The 18,422-nt window shown below is 37.3% G+C and overlaps 1 protein-coding gene across 1 annotated transcript in view; it reads left to right on the top strand.

The window, feature by feature from the left end:
- LOC110463598 (uridine phosphorylase 2-like) overlaps positions 1 to 18,416 on the top strand; it is a 32,419-nt gene extending 14,003 nt beyond the window's left edge. Inside the window, exons 2-8 of the mRNA XM_021518337.1 lie at positions 2,424 to 2,538; positions 2,830 to 2,991; positions 5,933 to 6,053; positions 9,589 to 9,659; positions 11,075 to 11,210; positions 17,175 to 17,321; positions 17,717 to 18,416. Coding sequence (XP_021374012.1) covers positions 2,424 to 2,538; positions 2,830 to 2,991; positions 5,933 to 6,053; positions 9,589 to 9,659; positions 11,075 to 11,210; positions 17,175 to 17,321; positions 17,717 to 17,856 — 892 coding nt within the window. The 3' untranslated portion in view covers positions 17,857 to 18,416. The remainder of the gene's footprint in view (positions 1 to 2,423; positions 2,539 to 2,829; positions 2,992 to 5,932; positions 6,054 to 9,588; positions 9,660 to 11,074; positions 11,211 to 17,174; positions 17,322 to 17,716) is intronic.
- The last annotated feature ends 6 nt before the right edge of the window (positions 18,417 to 18,422 follow it).

The raw sequence follows: 18,422 nt of genomic DNA, 5'->3' as shown, positions 1-18,422 counted from the left end.
TATACCATACAGTTAAAGAATTATACCATACAGTAAAAGAATTATACCATACAGTAAAATTATTATACTGTACAGTAAAAGAATTATACCACACAATAAAACAATTATACCATACAGTTAAAGAATTATACCATACAGTTCAAAATTATACCATACAGTTAAAGAATTATACCACAAAGTAAAAGCTCAATATAAAGCCCCTTGTTTCATTTGCCGCTTCACTTATTGCCGATATATGTTATGGTCCATTTTCTCTTTTACTTAAGATTTCTTTATATGTTTCCCTTAATTTATCGCCAAACCCCTTTAGAACGCCAAACTTTTTCTAGATAAATGGTAGCAGTATAAAAAGGTTTTACTGTCTATAAATGCTTTGTTCATATATGCACTGTACAAAGTATTTTTCTCATGTTAATTAACCAACAGTACTACAATAATTTCATGAATTCAGTATTATTAATAAAAGGAAAAGATATGACTTATCTATGATATATTTAATTATCATTTCATTTATTGCTGCCAATATGAGCGGAACAAGTGACTTAATTGTATAAGCACATGCAATACCTGTCACTGGGACACAGATAAATTGCATTACATAATGTAGTACCTAGTATAATAGGTTTGCAGATGTTAACCTAGAGTATCAGAATGACTAGTCAACAGTTAGATTTCCAGTCTAGTAATTTAAAAGGGAAAAATACACAAGCACTAGACCAGAACAGGATCTGATGCTGTTACAGTGAGTACATTATTTACAGAGAGCTGATTATTGTATAAAAGAGACAAGGTCTAAAAACAAGGCTGGTTTATAGAATAAACAGAGTCCAAATTAGCAAAAGCTGATTACCTTAGTCAAAGATGAATTTAACCGGGATACTGTGACCAAATAATTTAACTGATGGGTTAGACAAAGATTCAGATTGGACAGAGCCTGGTTTATACAGGTTTCTGACTAAGATTAAACTGTGATCAAGAGGGGAAATGATATAACAGTCTCTTTGCTAATTCAATAAGCTAATTTTTTTTGTATCCTTTTGCTTGTCTCTGAATCAGTTATTGATTTAAAGTGTGCTCTGTCTGAATGGACCCCCCTGCTACCATGTAGTTTGGTCGGCTTACAGTCAGAGCTACGGATTGTAGAGAGCCTTCTTGTTATACAATTTCATTGTCGAAACGAAAATTATGTAATGGTTTAGAGAACATTCCAGATTGGACAGATTTCTGTTAAGACAGGTAAAGTGTACATATTGGAAGGTCACATATTGATTGGATGCAGTAATTGTCATGTGACCCTAGTAAATAAATACGTTAATCCTAAGAAAACCCATATCTGTATGCTTCTCCTACTTTGATTTTTATTTAAATAATTGTTGAGAATGTGATGACAAATGATGTGTAATGTATTGTATTTGTGTAAGAGCTCTCTGAACTTCAGAAACCAAAGTCGGCCATTTTGGATTTTAAATTGGCCCAAAAAAAACTATTTGACTTGTGTATAGGGCCATACAAGGATTATTTGTTACCAAATGTAGTTTGATTCGCCAGTAGGAAACTTAGATAGTTGAATTTGTCTCAGCCCTTACTTACACTATTTCCCTGTTTGGCCCAACCCTTTTGCTACCAATTTTCCACACTGATCATTTATACATTAAAACCCCTGGCAACTGATCTAGCTTATACCAGATTTGTTCAAAATCTGTGCTGTCTACGTTGGTCTTTGACATAAAGGAAAAGTTGACAAAACAATGGATGACACACCAAAGCATAAGCGAAAGTGCAAATGGTGTTTTTTTTAGCAGGCTTTTAATAAAAATTAGATGTTATTCTATGCAGGAATATTAATGGGTCAGATACTTTTTGGAGTTGTACAGTACAGTAGAATTGTTTTGAAGAAGTATGGGTGGATGCAGAGGGGGAAAGGAGTCTCAGGAGGTCTTGCTATTTCATTGTTGTAGTAGGCTACTGTAAAAGCCTTTTGTTTTGTGGTACCTCATTTTTAAAGATTTTCTAAAATGGTCAGTTTTGCTGGATCTATTTTTGGCAGTAACAGCATTTTAGTGGTCATGACACAAAGTGCTACAGTAAGGATAGATTTTACAATTAAATTCTCAAATTGTGTTTTTTCAGAAACATATTTATATAAAAAGTGGGAAAATTAGAACCCCTCAAAAAACAATCTTTATAGTAACATGTTAAATCTCTTTGTTATCTGTTGTTTATGTTATGTTAACTTCCTACCCTCCACCCCCACCCCCTCAAAAATAAAATTAGAGAAGGTATGTGTAGTATAATGGAACCAGAGGGTTCATCTGTCTGTCCATCCGTCAATCTGTCAGTTGACACAAATTTTACTTGACTACTTCTCCTAAAGTGCTGCATAGATTTAGATGCAACTTTACAATGGTTTATTTCTTTTACAGTGAGCCTTCATTTGTGAGGAACCCTAGCTTGGCTTGTATGGAAGAGGATGTCTTGTATCACATCGCCCTAGGAGATAAGTCACATGACCTGAAAGAAATGTTTTCTGATGTCAAGGTAAGTGTTAAAAATAACCTTACATTTACTTCATTTTAACCTGTGCAATCAAGTCAGTGAGTTGTACTGGTATTATTAAGTCTTGTCTATCTAATTGTAGATGCAAAATTGCCCTTTCAATAAGATTTCAAAATAGTCATTATATAACTTTAGGAATTGGTTTAAGTCGTTCCAATCAGATGTCCATTCAAAATGTCTTTATTCCTTGACAGTTGTAGTTGTTATGATATAGTACTTGTTGACTGTCGCAGATATTTACATGTTATAAAACAGTTTCTCATTACTTTGTAGTTTGTGTGTTTTGGTGGATCACCGGGCCGAATGCAGAAGTTTGCATTTCAGCTAGTGGATGAACTGAAGTACAAGATGACCGCTGGCCAGACATTGTGTAATGTGGCCGGAGGATCTGACCGCTACGTTCTGTACAAAGTGGGGCCGGTCATCTCTGTCAGTGTAAGTGTTCGTGTAACCACTGTGTTAACTTAATTGCAACATTCATTAATTTTATTAGTCTTTTTAGGTTATAATTCTTGAAAACAACTTTTTTTTCTCAAATGTGCATAGAAAACTACCTTCATGGGTCAGGAAACTTCGTCTGGACCAGTTTTAAGACCCGAGATACGAAGGTTGGGTTGATTTTGTGAGTAATCAGACTTATTTGACCGTTTTTGTTTGGTTATCTGTACATTGCCTGTGTTTGTTTAATGAACCTGTACAGAAACCATAAAATTGTGCCGATTCTTTGTCCAGCTGCAAGATAAAACTGGTCAATTTGAGATAAAGCTGGTCAATGTGAGATAAAGCTGGTCAATGTAAAATTAATCAATAGTTTTTGAGATAACCTTAGCCACAGAATCCCAGTCAATGGTGATTTGGGATCAATACATAAGATGAATAAATTATCTTGACCTTCTTTCAAGGTCACAGATGACCTTCTTTCAAGGTCACAGACTTAAATGTTTAAATGACCTTATTTAACGAACTAAAGTATTTAGATATTTGACCTGTAGCTTTGTTTTGGAGTCAGAACTATCAGCTTTCCTCAATTAAAAGACAACCCACATAAGTTTGTGACATATATACCACAGTATATTTAGATATTTGCACAATTGGTCTGTGAGATCTAAACTTTTGGATTAAATATATTTCAAAATGATGGATCAAAAATGACTGAATTGTATTTTTACATTTTTATTGTTTTTCTAAAAAAGGTTGAAAACTAGCACACAGACATAATTTGAAAAGTAACTGAATAAAAAGTATGAGAAAATAAAAAAATAAAAATAAAAATAAAAACCACGAATGTATGATAATGAAATACAAATACACAGGGACAAAAGGTAATTAACGGAGAGGGTTGATGACCAAATGAAGCCAAGGAACCAACAGTGAGAACAAAATAATATGTCAGAAATTCTCATTTTGAGTACACAGCATTTGTCTTCAGACCACATGCACAGTATTAGATCGTTATTGAGTAAAATATGGTGGATAAAAGTATTGATTTTTTTCCTCAATATGAATATCGGAGTAATAAAATGTCAACATCACTAACATTGATATCGTGGACAGGAGATGAAACAAATTTTGATGTAGGATATTTTGTTTGAAATTGTTAGTGTTTTGTCGTTCCTGTGATAATGTGAAACGGTAAAGCTATCGATAAGAGACACAGGAAGCTGAACACTCACCATTACAGTTTAAGTGTTAACAAATATTGGTAGGGTCCTTTATATACGTTCAGCCATTAGTCACTTTACTCGGGTAGGGGTCTGTAAACAAAACCTACACTTGTCACATTCTATACATCTCTCTCTCTCTCTCTCTGTCTTGAGTATTCCTGTCAGCTCTTTACCGTTTTTGCATCAGATGTATTCCCATTGTAATAGTTTGTACTATATGATCTACATCCTGAAGTTGAATTGTTTAAAACATACTGTAAAGCAAAAAAAAAATGAAATTGAACAAGTATATCGTATATCTGTGTTTTGGATTTTTTTTTAAATCAACAAAACACTATCTATCTGTTGTAGACATATTGCTTACAAAATAACCAAGTCGTTGTATTTTATTGTGCCTCCTCCGTGTGTCTGATTGTTTAAACCCATCACATGATCACGAAACAAAACATCATATCGCCATGCAACAGGTGCCTGCATTTGGATTCTCCCTATGCTGTGTGTGTGTGTGTGTGTGTGTGTGTGTGTGCATACTAATCACACATTGAATAAATATCATTTGTTACTGTTTCAACAGAAATAAAAGTAAACTAACATGTTATCTATTTATCTTTGTAAGTTTTTTAGAAGAAAATCAATATGATAGTAAATTTATTATTGCCCTTGTATAGTAGGGAGATATGAAGGTTTGTTTCCCTCAATTGATCATATTTCCCTTGGGCTGCAACCTTAGAAAATGTGATTCTCTTAAAGGAAATGAACTTTCATATCTCCTTTAACCCTTTCAACACTGTAAACCTTAATGGACTCATCCATATCAATGCACAGTAGAGTCTACTAAAGTTACATAGTGACGAAAGGGTTAAATACCGGAGGAATAAATGTATACGTTTAATATTGGTTTGCTTATCATATTAGAGCCAAGGTGTTGTCAAAATTATTTCAAGTGGATTCAATCCAGATTTTAAACACTGGGCTAATTTGTTTCCAGTGCCTAAAACTTTCAATTCATATACTGTCAGAAATGGTATAAACTGGTTCTCATGCATGCAATTCAAATACTACACTGGTAAATTTAATTTTGTGTTTCACATGAGAATGTAAGTCTAGAAAAAACACTTCATAATGATATATTAAAATACTTTAGTACAAATCCTGCAATAACAAAACTCCAACAGCTCAATTTTCACCCAAAATCGTACCAATGTTCTTGTTACTGCCCTTACAACGTAATTCCTATTATTGTATTTCTTTGATTCATTAAGAAATCTTAAATGGCCACCTCGGTCTCCAGTTAGAAGCAGCATTACAATTTCTTGTTTAGGTAATGTGGATCCCTCCTGCTTTGTAAGATGTCCGTTTTCACATTAATTCGTGAGAAGAGGTGATTGGGATTTGTCCAACGGGCATATTTTAAATGTTCCGTCACCTGCAACTGACAAACTTTGCATATGAATGTACCTATGAATGGCAGAGATTCTTATACTGAAATTGAGTCTTGTCTCCTCACCATATTATCAGGTGGGGGACTATGGATTACTTGGCCTCGTTTAAGTAGATTGAGATCATCAGTTATTCTCATTTCATTCAGGTTCTGTTAAAAGGTATTGATTTCATGTCAAATGTTCCTGCAGTGTCTGTTCTGATGAATTCATGGGAATGTCTCCTGAACAGTAAATCGAATGGTCGTGATATATTTCAATCTCTGTTCGCAGCATGGTATGGGGATTCCCTCATTGTCCATCCTGATGCATGAGATACTGAAGCTGCTTCACCATGCAGAGTGTTCACCGAGTGACGTCACCTTCTTCAGAATAGGGACCAGTGGTGGACTAGGTAGTTATAGTCAATACCTACCCCATACCTCCTGTTTATATCCACACCCAGACCAAGCATGTAGGCCACATGTTGATTAATAGTCAATACCTACCCCATACCTCCTGTTTATATCCACACCCAGACCAAGCATGTAGGCCACATGTTGATTAATAGTCAATACCTACCCCATACCTCCTGTTTATATCCACACCCAGACCAAGCATGTAGGCCACATGTTGATTAATAGTCAATACCTACCCCATACCTCCTGTTTATATCCACACCCAGACCAAGCATGTAGGCCACATGTTGATTAATAGTCAATACCTACCCCATACCTCCTGTTTATATCCACACCCAGACCAAGCATGTAGGCCACATGTTGATTAATAGTCAATACCTACCCCATACCTCCTGTTTATATCCACACCCAGACCAAGCATGTAGGCCACATGTTGATTAATAGTCAATACCTACCCCATACCTCCTGTTTATATCCACACCCAGACCAAGCATGTAGGCCACATGTTGATTAATAGTCAATACCTACCCCATACCTCCTGTTTATATCCACACCCAGACCAAGCATGTAGGCCACATGTTGATTAATAGTCAATACCTACCCCATACCTCCTGTTTATATCCACACCCAGACCAAGCATGTAGGCCACATGTTGATTAATAGTCAATACCTACCCCATACCTCCTGTTTATATCCACACCCAGACCAAGCATGTAGGCCACATGTTGATTAATAGTCAATACCTACCCCATACCTCCTGTTTATATCCACACCCAGACCAAGCATGTAGGCCACATGTTGATTAATAGTCAATACCTACCCCATACCTCCTGTTTATATCCACACCCAGACCAAGCATGTAGGCCACATGTTGATTAATAGTCAATACCTACCCCATACCTCCTGTTTATATCCACACCCAGACCAAGCATGTAGGCCACATGTTGATTAATAGTCAATACCTACCCCATACCTCCTGTTTATATCCACACCCAGACCAAGCATGTAGGCCACATGTTGATTAATAGTCAATACCTACCCCATACCTCCTGTTTATATCCACACCCAGACCAAGCATGTAGGCCACATGTTGATTAATAGTCAATACCTACCCCATACCTCCTGTTTATATCCACACCCAGACCAAGCATGTAGGCCACATGTTGATTAATAGTCAATACCTACCCCATACCTCCTGTTTATATCCACACCCAGACCAAGCATGTAGGCCACATGTTGATTAATAGTCAATACCTACCCCATACCTCCTGTTTATATCCACACCCAGACCAAGCATGTAGGCCACATGTTGATTAATAGTCAATACCTACCCCATACCTCCTGTTTATATCCACACCCAGACCAAGCATGTAGGCCACATGTTGATTAATAGTCAATACCTACCCCATACCTCCTGTTTATATCCACACCCAGACCAAGCATGTAGGCCACATGTTGATTAATAGTCAATACCTACCCCATACCTCCTGTTTATATCCACACCCAGACCAAGCATGTAGGCCACATGTTGATTAATAGTCAATACCTACCCCATACCTCCTGTTTATATCCACACCCAGACCAAGCATGTAGGCCACATGTTGATTAATAGTCAATACCTACCCCATACCTCCTGTTTATATCCACACCCAGACCAAGCATGTAGGCCACATGTTGATTAATAGTCAATACCTACCCCATACCTCCTGTTTATATCCACACCCAGACCAAGCATGTAGGCCACATGTTGATTAATAGTCAATACCTACCCCATACCTCCTGTTTATATCCACACCCAGACCAAGCATGTAGGCCACATGTTGATTAATAGTCAATACCTACCCCATACCTCCTGTTTATATCCACACCCAGACCAAGCATGTAGGCCACATGTTGATTAATAGTCAATACCTACCCCATACCTCCTGTTTATATCCACACCCAGACCAAGCATGTAGGCCACATGTTGATTAATAGTCAATACCTACCCCATACCTCCTGTTTATATCCACACCCAGACCAAGCATGTAGGCCACATGTTGATTAATAGTCAATACCTACCCCATACCTCCTGTTTATATCCACACCCAGACCAAGCATGTAGGCCACATGTTGATTAATAGTCAATACCTACCCCATACCTCCTGTTTATATCCACACCCAGACCAAGCATGTAGGCCACATGTTGATTAATAGTCAATACCTACCCCATACCTCCTGTTTATATCCACACCCAGACCAAGCATGTAGGCCACATGTTGATTAATAGTCAATACCTACCCCATACCTCCTGTTTATATCCACACCCAGACCAAGCATGTAGGCCACATGTTGATTAATAGTCAATACCTACCCCATACCTCCTGTTTATATCCACACCCAGACCAAGCATGTAGGCCACATGTTGATTAATAGTCAATACCTACCCCATACCTCCTGTTTATATCCACACCCAGACCAAGCATGTAGGCCACATGTTGATTAATAGTCAATACCTACCCCATACCTCCTGTTTATATCCACACCCAGACCAAGCATGTAGGCCACATGTTGATTAATAGTCAATACCTACCCCATACCTCCTGTTTATATCCACACCCAGACCAAGCATGTAGGCCACATGTTGATTAATAGTCAATACCTACCCCATACCTCCTGTTTATATCCACACCCAGACCAAGCATGTAGGCCACATGTTGATTAATAGTCAATACCTACCCCATACCTCCTGTTTATATCCACACCCAGACCAAGCATGTAGGCCACATGTTGATTAATAGTCAATACCTACCCCATACCTCCTGTTTATATCCACACCCAGACCAAGCATGTAGGCCACATGTTGATTAATAGTCAATACCTACCCCATACCTCCTGTTTATATCCACACCCAGACCAAGCATGTAGGCCACATGTTGATTAATAGTCAATACCTACCCCATACCTCCTGTTTATATCCACACCCAGACCAAGCATGTAGGCCACATGTTGATTAATAGTCAATACCTACCCCATACCTCCTGTTTATATCCACACCCAGACCAAGCATGTAGGCCACATGTTGATTAATAGTCAATACCTACCCCATACCTCCTGTTTATATCCACACCCAGACCAAGCATGTAGGCCACATGTTGATTAATGAATTCCAATACCTTATTCCTTATAATCAAGAACTATGGAATAATTGATATGTTGTATGCAGGATATGTATGTAAAAGAAAAAATGTGTAATGTGGTCAGGTTTTTTTTCTTTTTTTTCTTTTGGTTCATTGTCACAAAATGAAAGGAGAAATATTCTAATCACTCATCTCTCCATCATCTGTCCCTCAATTACCTTTTACAGTATTCAAATTCAGCCTATACAATTTTCACCAGAATTTACTCGATTCCTGACCCTCATCAAGCGTTGAGGGCCAGGAATGTGTTTAGAGACGGGCCAGCTAGGGTCAGCTGGTCTTTAAAATCAGCTCCTTGGTCAGTCTGTCTCCAAATCAGCTCATACTGTCTGACACTTTGATATTCCCACAGGTCTCGAACCAGGAACAGTCGTTATATCTGAAGCAGCAGTTGACGGCATCTTACGTCCATATATGGAAGTGGTGAGAATTTTCTTCCGACTCTTTCTAACATACCGACTGGAAATGACTAAGGGTGTTTGATACTTTGTTTCCTGCTTGAAGATAAAAGAAAATAAAAGATATTTTTTTTATTGCAACACTCGATTCTTGACATCAGACATCAGGATAGAATTACACTCCTGTGACTATTTATTTTGAGAGTATTGGACAGATCTTAGGGTTGAAGACAGATTTACTTTTGAAAAAATTTGACTCCATAAGGGCCAAAATTGGGAAATTGAATATCTTGCAATGGTTTCATAAATTTTTGTGTTGTAGGGGGAGGGGTAAACCTTTAAAAGACTATCCCTAATGTATGGGTGAAGAGTTTTCGATGTAGTTAATGGCATCGAGCAACCTTGGGCTAAGATAATCGAACAGTTTATAAAGGAAGGGTATGGCCTGTGTAGAGAAAGAAGAGTGGGACCCAAAAGGGGTCAATCTTTAAAAGACTACACCTCAAGAACTGATCTAAGGATTCTGACCTTATTTAGCATGGAGCATCCCTTGGCGAAAGGAAATCAACTTTATAAAAACGAAGAGTGTGCCCCATGGGGCAGGCAGGGCAGGCAGAGGGGTGGGCCCAAAATGAGAATTGGGGGTTTATATTTTAAAAAAAACTACTTCTTAGATATCAATGAAGGGATTTTGACCTCAAATGGCATAGAGTACTCCTGGATGAAGGTAGTTCAATTTTAAGTATAGTCTCCTGGGGGTGTGCTCAAAAGAGGAAATGTGAATTAATCTTTATTAATTAACAGATTCACAATCTTCACAATTTATATTGTATTCCTTGAAATTCAATGTATTCAAAATGATTTAACATAGAAACATTGTTCACATCATTTCGGCAAGTTTCAATGATCAAATTTGAATTAGTTTACCTAGCTCGGGGCAATGTTTCTATGTTAAATCATTTTAAATACATTGAATTTCAAGAAATACAATATAAATTGTGAAGATTGTGAATCTGTTAATTAAAAAAAATATGACTGTGTTTTTCTGTTGCAAGCAACATTAATAGTGAAGAAGAAAGGAAGATACATTCAGACAAGTTCTGGATTAGGATTGATATCATTCAACAAGTTGTCCCTGTCACATGTACACCCTCAAGAAATACAAAAAAAATATTGAAACATTATAATAATTGCAATATAAAACTATTGCAAAATCATATTGCAAAATATTGGTGTCACAATATTTTCTCTAGAAAATTAAGAAGTAAAATGACTTCTATTATGTGTGCTTTAATCCATTCATTGGATGTATTCATAGTTCATCAGAAGTCATATCTTGTGAAAAATAAATAAATCGAACAAAGAGCATGATATTCTTTTATTCTAGTATGATTTCACAGTTTGTGCTTTTAACAGTGACATATGTTTGGTTTCCTATAGGCAACCCTTGGGATGATAATCCAGCATCCGGCCCTGCTCAACCAGGAGCTCAACGCTGAACTAATGGCTGTCGCTGGGGAGGCAGAAATTAAAGCCGTCTGTGGTAAAACCATGTGTACCTACGACTTTTATGAGGGTAAATATGGGTGTGGAGCTTAAAACTAGTATTGTTTATCTTTTCATAATGGTGTTGTTGACATTTTACTTCATTATTTGCTTGATAGTAATCCAATATATCATTATAATTTGAAAACAAAGATCTTGCATTTCTCTCTCTAATGTGATATTGACATATAAACCCTAAGTTGAGGTTTCATTATGTATCTGACGTTTTCGTAAAAAAATCAATTCCAATAATTGTTTGTTTGATAAGTAATCAGTGTATGTAGGAAGCTTGAGTAGACCTAGACCAACGTTGTATTGGACAAAAGGTGAAATCTATTTATAGTAACGGCCGACCTTGTTGTGTCTTTGAATGCATTTCCATATATACCATAATGCACTGTCAGCAAGTATTCATCATTTTTTAATCGTTATTGCAAATTCAATACATAGAAACTTTGTGTAATATTTGTTTAGCTCAGACCTGACACCTTACATGTGGCGGGTCAGTAAATGGCTCTGGCTTTGATTCCTTTTGTTTTTTCACTGCAAGTAGAAATATAAAATATTGAAAATGACTAGATATAATTAATCAATATTACTTACTGCCTATGGGCAAAAGAGACTTTGCATTTATTCCAAATCAATAAATACCATTTGGTTCATTGACTTAGGTAACCTTACAAAAGACAGAGAAAAGTCACTGTCGTAGAAATTTGGTTTATTAAATGATGTGCAACAGGAAAGATAGTAGTGTGCTTCCACTGAGGATCGAACCCACGACCCCCAGGTTTCCAGTCCAATGCTGTACTGATTGAGCTAAAGGGAATACCCTCGTGCGCAAAGCTAGAAAGTGACTGTATTCATATGTACAATTTGTATTGATATTTAAGGTGGGGGAAAAAGGAAAACTGGCATGAAAATATGACAAGTTGTTAAATTTGTAAATGAACTGTTAGTGTTCTTTAGAAATAATCAACATATGTGCGTGTATTAGTGGTGTAATATATATACCGAGGGTGAGATAATGTTGGAAAAAATAATTAACGAAGGCTTCTTGCAGCCTGAATGGATTACTTATCCAATATTTTTGAATCTCAAGTTATATATTTCACTTTCAAGTTAAATGTAAGTAAAGTCTATTTCGTGTCTACCTCAGTGTCAATATGCCTATGATAAGCAAGGTGACCTAGATAATCTGATTATCTAAATTAGGCTGTTCCTTTGCGCACTCAAACATTTATTACATTATCCCGATATCTTCATTTCACAACAAGCTGTGCGTTTTTATCAATGGCCCTGTGAGCAGTTGTCCTATTTTGTGTATCTAAGTTGGAAAGGATTTCAATTTGGTCGACAGGCGATAAACAGTAAACACTAGCGTCTTGTTTTATGCCAAATGTTTATCTTAATCAGTCAAATTCGCCAATCTATCAACATCGCTTGTTAACACATGAAGCGACATATAGGTATTACTTTGTCGGCAGCATCGGTGTTGTCGGTGTCTTCGGCTGTGTCGTCCGAAACAAGATTTCTGTGCGATAACTTAAGTTCCCTTGGGTTGATTGTACTCAAACTTAGTACACATATTGCATAACAATATAGCGCAGACAAGTTCACATTTCAGAAGTTTACGTGTATTTTTGTTGGAGTTATGCCCCTTTTATTGCCTAATAAGGGCATTGTGTAGTAAATGCATGAACTTTTTTTATTTTTTTAATCAATTCCTTTCAAATTTTGTACGGTAATGCTAGAAGCAATAGTGTTCAACATATATTACAAGGTTTTTTTATCGAATTTCAACTTTCCAGGTTTTGGCATATCTGTTTACGCGATAACTCGATCAAGCCAAAACACTTTTCTTACTAAAAGTGCTGAGCAGGCGACACATCCACTCCCATGGAATTCTTGTTTATTTTGTCAGCTAGCATATCTTCAAATACATACAAAATCAAACGTTGGTACCCTCATTCGACACATGAAACCAGTCCCGCAACTCATTTGTTTACGGTTACAATTGCGAGATGCGTTTTTAGATAAGCATGGCCTATCCTCCAACACTCTATGGTTATTAACTTATTAACCAATGAAAAGTGTGGTTACATCGCAAAATTGGTAGAATTTTGAATACCTCATAAAAATTTGCTACGTATTTATGTAACAGGAAAGGAAAAATGCAACTCGAACCCGGAACCTCCGAACTCTAGACAGACACTTTAACCAATTGGAGATATCTAGTCGTCGGCGATTGTACCAGTCCAGTTCCCCTGCATTATGTTATACCTACATATATATATTGATATTGTTTTACCCGAAACAAAGTTGCAGGGTACAGGCTGAGTTCTGTGTGATCCTGTTCATACAGATGGGTGGCAAAGTTCTTTTTCAGATGAATTAAATTTCTGCACATCTGATTGTCTTCAATAATCACACCACATGTAAAACTTAAACATTTGGTCATCGCAAAATGTCTATTGTATTTCAGGGTCAGAAACCTAAGGTCAGTGTAATGTGGTGATCGAATGTTATATTAAATGCAGTGTGATAGTGTGGTAATGGAGTGTTATAGTGAATCGTACTCCTCAAGCACACTTCTTTATGCGATAGAAATTGTCTATCTGTCCATCCATTCCTCTGCACGATAACTTCCTGAAAGAATAACCCATTTTGATACAATTTGGCCAGCATGTAAGACTGTCCGTCTATACATACATCCACACTTCCTCTCATCCTCGGTACTCCAGGGTTACGCTAACTTACGCTCTCTGCACCCTTGGAATATGTCATGGTAAAATTAAAGTCACAAGTGAGAGAGTTATTTGATTTATCTGAGAGAAAAAATAAACCGGACGAAAAGCTGGGAAAATACCTGTCCTTTGAAGATTACAGAGTAGCGAGACCGACTTAAAACCAGTCAAATTTACCATTTTACTGCCCTGCGATTCTTATGATGTATATCAAAGGATCGGGCTAGACTTCTCGTTTCATCCACAAGGTGGTGCACACTGAGCCTTCGTATTTGTCATAAAATTTTCAAGAGGTGCAGAGAGCGTAAGTGACCGTAACCACTGGAGTATCTAGGATGATTTCCTATAATAATAATAATAATTTGAGGTTCTTATATACCGCTTTATCACAACCTTGTTCGTAGGTAGTCTCAAAGCGATTCACAAATTATTATCTGTGGTTATGAGGCCTTTGAAACCAGCCAATATCTTTTTCAACTCCCTGGGGAGCATACAGCCTGTGCTGCGATTTCCTATCTCCAATATCTTCCTTAAGATATTAGAAAAAAAATCAGCATCTAGTACTAAATTTGGATGAAATCCATGCATAATTAATTAACATACTCTGCTAACTGGTTGACTGTTTTTGCAAAGGAACTTTAATAAGTACTAATATTTATATATCACTGAGTTCTAATGATGGTGACGAAAGCCAACTTCGAAGTTGAGAGAAATAGGCCTGTAATAAAGTAGCTCACAGCTATTTCATTGGTTAATCGGGAGACAGTCTAATCAATTTCATCTGAGATTTTGTGCAAGGGAGGTAACTCTTATAAGGAATATTTGATATCAGCAATAAGTTTTATACATATACATCTGAAATGCATTTGTGGTAAATCACTTATACATATATAATTGTACGTTAATAGTAATACTAAATCGTAGATTGATGGTACTCTTTGCCTTAAGTCCATATGGGGGCGGCGGTGGCCGAGTGGTGAAGGCATAACTTAACTCATTCACCCCTGAAGACACATTTGAACCCTTCCAATTCAAAGGTTGGAATAGTTCATTATGAAATTTCAGGGGTGAATGAGTTAAACGATCTACAATCACTAGCCCTCCACCATGGGTTTGAGGCCTACCTGGGGCAGTCCTGGGGCAGCTCACCAGGTACTGGCCGTAGGATGTTGTCGTTTCAAGGGGTCCAGGATGTTGTCGTTTCAAGGGGTCCAGGATGTTGTCGTTTCAAGGGGTCCAGGATGTTGTCGTTTTTAAGGGGTCCAGGATGTTGTCATTTCAAGGGGTCCAGGATGTTGTCGTTTTAGGGGGTCCAGGATGTTGTCGTTTCAAGGGGTCCAGGATGTTGTCGTTTCAAGGGGTCCAGGATGTTGTCGTTTCTCCGCGCCAAAATCTTCCATGTCCTTTAAGGACCGTAACTGTTAATACGATGTAAAGCACAAACAATTTTTTTTAAGCCAAACCAAATTAAGACCATATGTATTTCTGTTGCTGTGATTCTGCTATAGCAGGTGCACAGATCAGACATAATTTGTCCTTTAAATAAACAATCTAAAGAATCTCCTTGAAGAGGAGATGAAAGTGGTAAAGATATGTTGCCAAGAAGTTATCTATTTAAAATTGTTTCTTCATCTGTAAGGATCATTTTACGACTGGTATAATAAACATATTGTATAATTATATTACTTTGCTTCCAAAATTGTATATATTATATACATTATGTATTCTACTTTTGATAATTTTCTACAAGATTAGGACAAGGTAATAAGATATGTACTGTAACATTGTTTTTGGAATACTCTTAATTGCATAATTATTTTTGACAAATGAGCTATGCAATTTACTGGAATTTACTATAATAACATAATCTTATTTAATCCTTTAATCATATACAATAAAACATAATGTGCTCTTGACGGGTGTATTATGAATGTTAAATGTCAAGGCCTTTCCTGAAGTGTCTATATACGATAATGGAGTAAAGACGAGGATTGTGATGGGTAATACACTAATGGAGTGCATTCGGAAATACACTTAAGGAGTGTAAATATGGAGTGCATTAGGAAATACACTAATGGAGTGTAAATATGGAGTGCATTAGGAAATACACTAACGGAGTGTAAATATGGAGTGCATTAGGAAAAACACTAATGGAATGCATTGGGAAATACACTAATGGAGTGCATTAGGAAATATACTAATGGAGTGTAAAAATGGGAGTTCATTGGGAAAAACACTAATGGAGTGTAAATATGGAATGCATTAGGAAATACACTAATGGAGTGTAAAAATGGAGTTCATTGGGAAAAACACTAATGGAGTGTAAATTTGGAGTGCATTAGGAAATACACTAATGGAGTGTAAAAATGGAGTGCATTTGGAAATACATTTATGAAGTGTAAATATGGACTGCATTAGGAAATACACTAATGGAGTGTAAAAATGGAGTGCATTGGGAAATACACTAATGGAGTTTAAATATGGAGTGCTTTAGGAAATACACTAATGGAGTGTAAAAATGGAGAGCAGTATGTTAGTTGAGTAAGGTAGTGAAGTTTGGGGGTGGAAATGCACATAGGAGATGGTAGTATTTTGAGGGCTTATATCATATGGTAATGGAGGACACTGACCATGTGTGCTATTGAAGTGTACCTAATGGAGTTTGGTAGTGAAGCGTAATAGTTTCTTGCAACAGTGAGGTAGTAGAGAGTGGTATGTAGAGTACAGTAGTGGACTATGGTAGTACAATGGTTGAACATGCAAGTATGATAGATCTAAAAGAGTTCTGTAGTGGAGTATAGTAGCTAGTCTAGTCCTGTGGGGGCTGCAGTGGCTGAGTGGTTAAGGTATCTGACCGTCTACGATCACTATAGCCGTCCACCACTGAGTCACAGATTCAAGGTCTACATGGGGCAGTCACCAGGTACTGGCTGCAGGTCAGTGACTTTCTTCTGATGCTCGGGTTTTCCTCCAACAGCAAAACCTAGTCCATCCTTAAATAACTACAGCTGTTTATAGGAGGTCAAACACAAACAAACCAAATCAAACTAGTCGAGTGAGGCAGTAGAGTGCACTATTGGATTGAGATAGTTAAATGTGGAATGATGGTATTATTACATTTGTATGGGATATCATATGAACTTGGCACCATCTGTAATCTTTATAAACAATGCAATATCATTTTTCTGCTTTTAATATCTGTAGCTATGATGGAGTTACGTGACATTTGACCCTAATAAGTATAATTTCAGGCCAAGCAAGGTTGGACGGAGCATTCTGTGATTACACTCCCGAGGACAAGATGGCTTTTCTGAAGAGGGCACATTCCCGCAGGGTAGCCAACATTGAGATGGAGTCCCTGTGCTTTGCCGCCATGACACATAGGGCTGGCATCAAAAGTAAGACACACAATTGTATAGCTGATTGATCAAACAATACACAAAATCTGCATTTTAGAGATTCTGTCTCGTTGGTGATCTTAAGTGATATTTGGAGTCTTGTACTTGTTTGTTCACATAGTACCAAGTCACTGTAAGCCAACCACGTCCATCCATCAAACTTTTAAAGTCAGTTCTTCTTAAGAGCGATAAAATGAGGTCTTGTTGTTTCTCCTACAGCTTTGGGTGAATTACAGGACTAATAATGTTCAAATAAATTTTGTTTGTGGGCAATAACTAAACCCATTTCTGTTGCAAGATACAGCCAAACATTTATATTTAGAAAAAAATATGTACGGTATAAAGCAATGTTTACACTTAAATATAGCAGGTGTGACAATTAATTGTATTCCTAGGTGCAGTTCTGTGTGTGACCCTACTAGACAGGCTGAAAGGGGACCAGATCTGCACACCACACGACATCATGGAAGAATGGCAGCAACGTCCTCAACGTATTGTCATCAAGTATATACGTAAACAATTAGGTCTGGAGTGATCCTTCGTACTTAACACGACGTCATGGGAGACTGGCAGCAACATCCTCAAAGTATCTTCATCCGGTATATACATCAATTAGGTCTGGAGTGATTAATCGTAATTAACACGACGTCTTGGGAGAATAGCAGCAACATCATCAAAGTATCTTCATCCGGTATATACATCAATTAGGTCTGGAGTGATTAATCGTAATTAACACGACGTCATGGAGGATTAATACCACTGGCTGCATAATATTATTGACCACACTAAAGAAGTTAAATTGTTAAGATTGTTTCCAGTGACAAAAGGGTTGTGTTAGTGATAAAAGGGTTGTGTTACGTCCCCTACTGGTGACTCCAGGTGTTTATTACTACAGAAGGGTTGTGTTACGTCCCCTACTGGTGACTCCAGGTGTTTATAGCTACAGAAGGGTTGTGTTAGGTCCCCTACTGGTGACTCCAGGTGTTTATAGCTACAGAAGGGTTGTGTTACGTCCCCTACTGGTGACTCCAGGTGTTTATAGCTACAGAAGGGTTGTGTTACGTCCCCTACTGGTGACTCCAGGTGTTTATAGCTACAGAA

This window comes from Mizuhopecten yessoensis, unplaced genomic scaffold, assembly GCF_002113885.1.
Source record: "Mizuhopecten yessoensis strain PY_sf001 unplaced genomic scaffold, ASM211388v2 scaffold10917, whole genome shotgun sequence".
NCBI lineage: Eukaryota > Metazoa > Mollusca > Bivalvia > Pectinida > Pectinidae > Mizuhopecten > Mizuhopecten yessoensis.
This window is presented reverse-complemented; position numbering and strand designations above follow the sequence as displayed.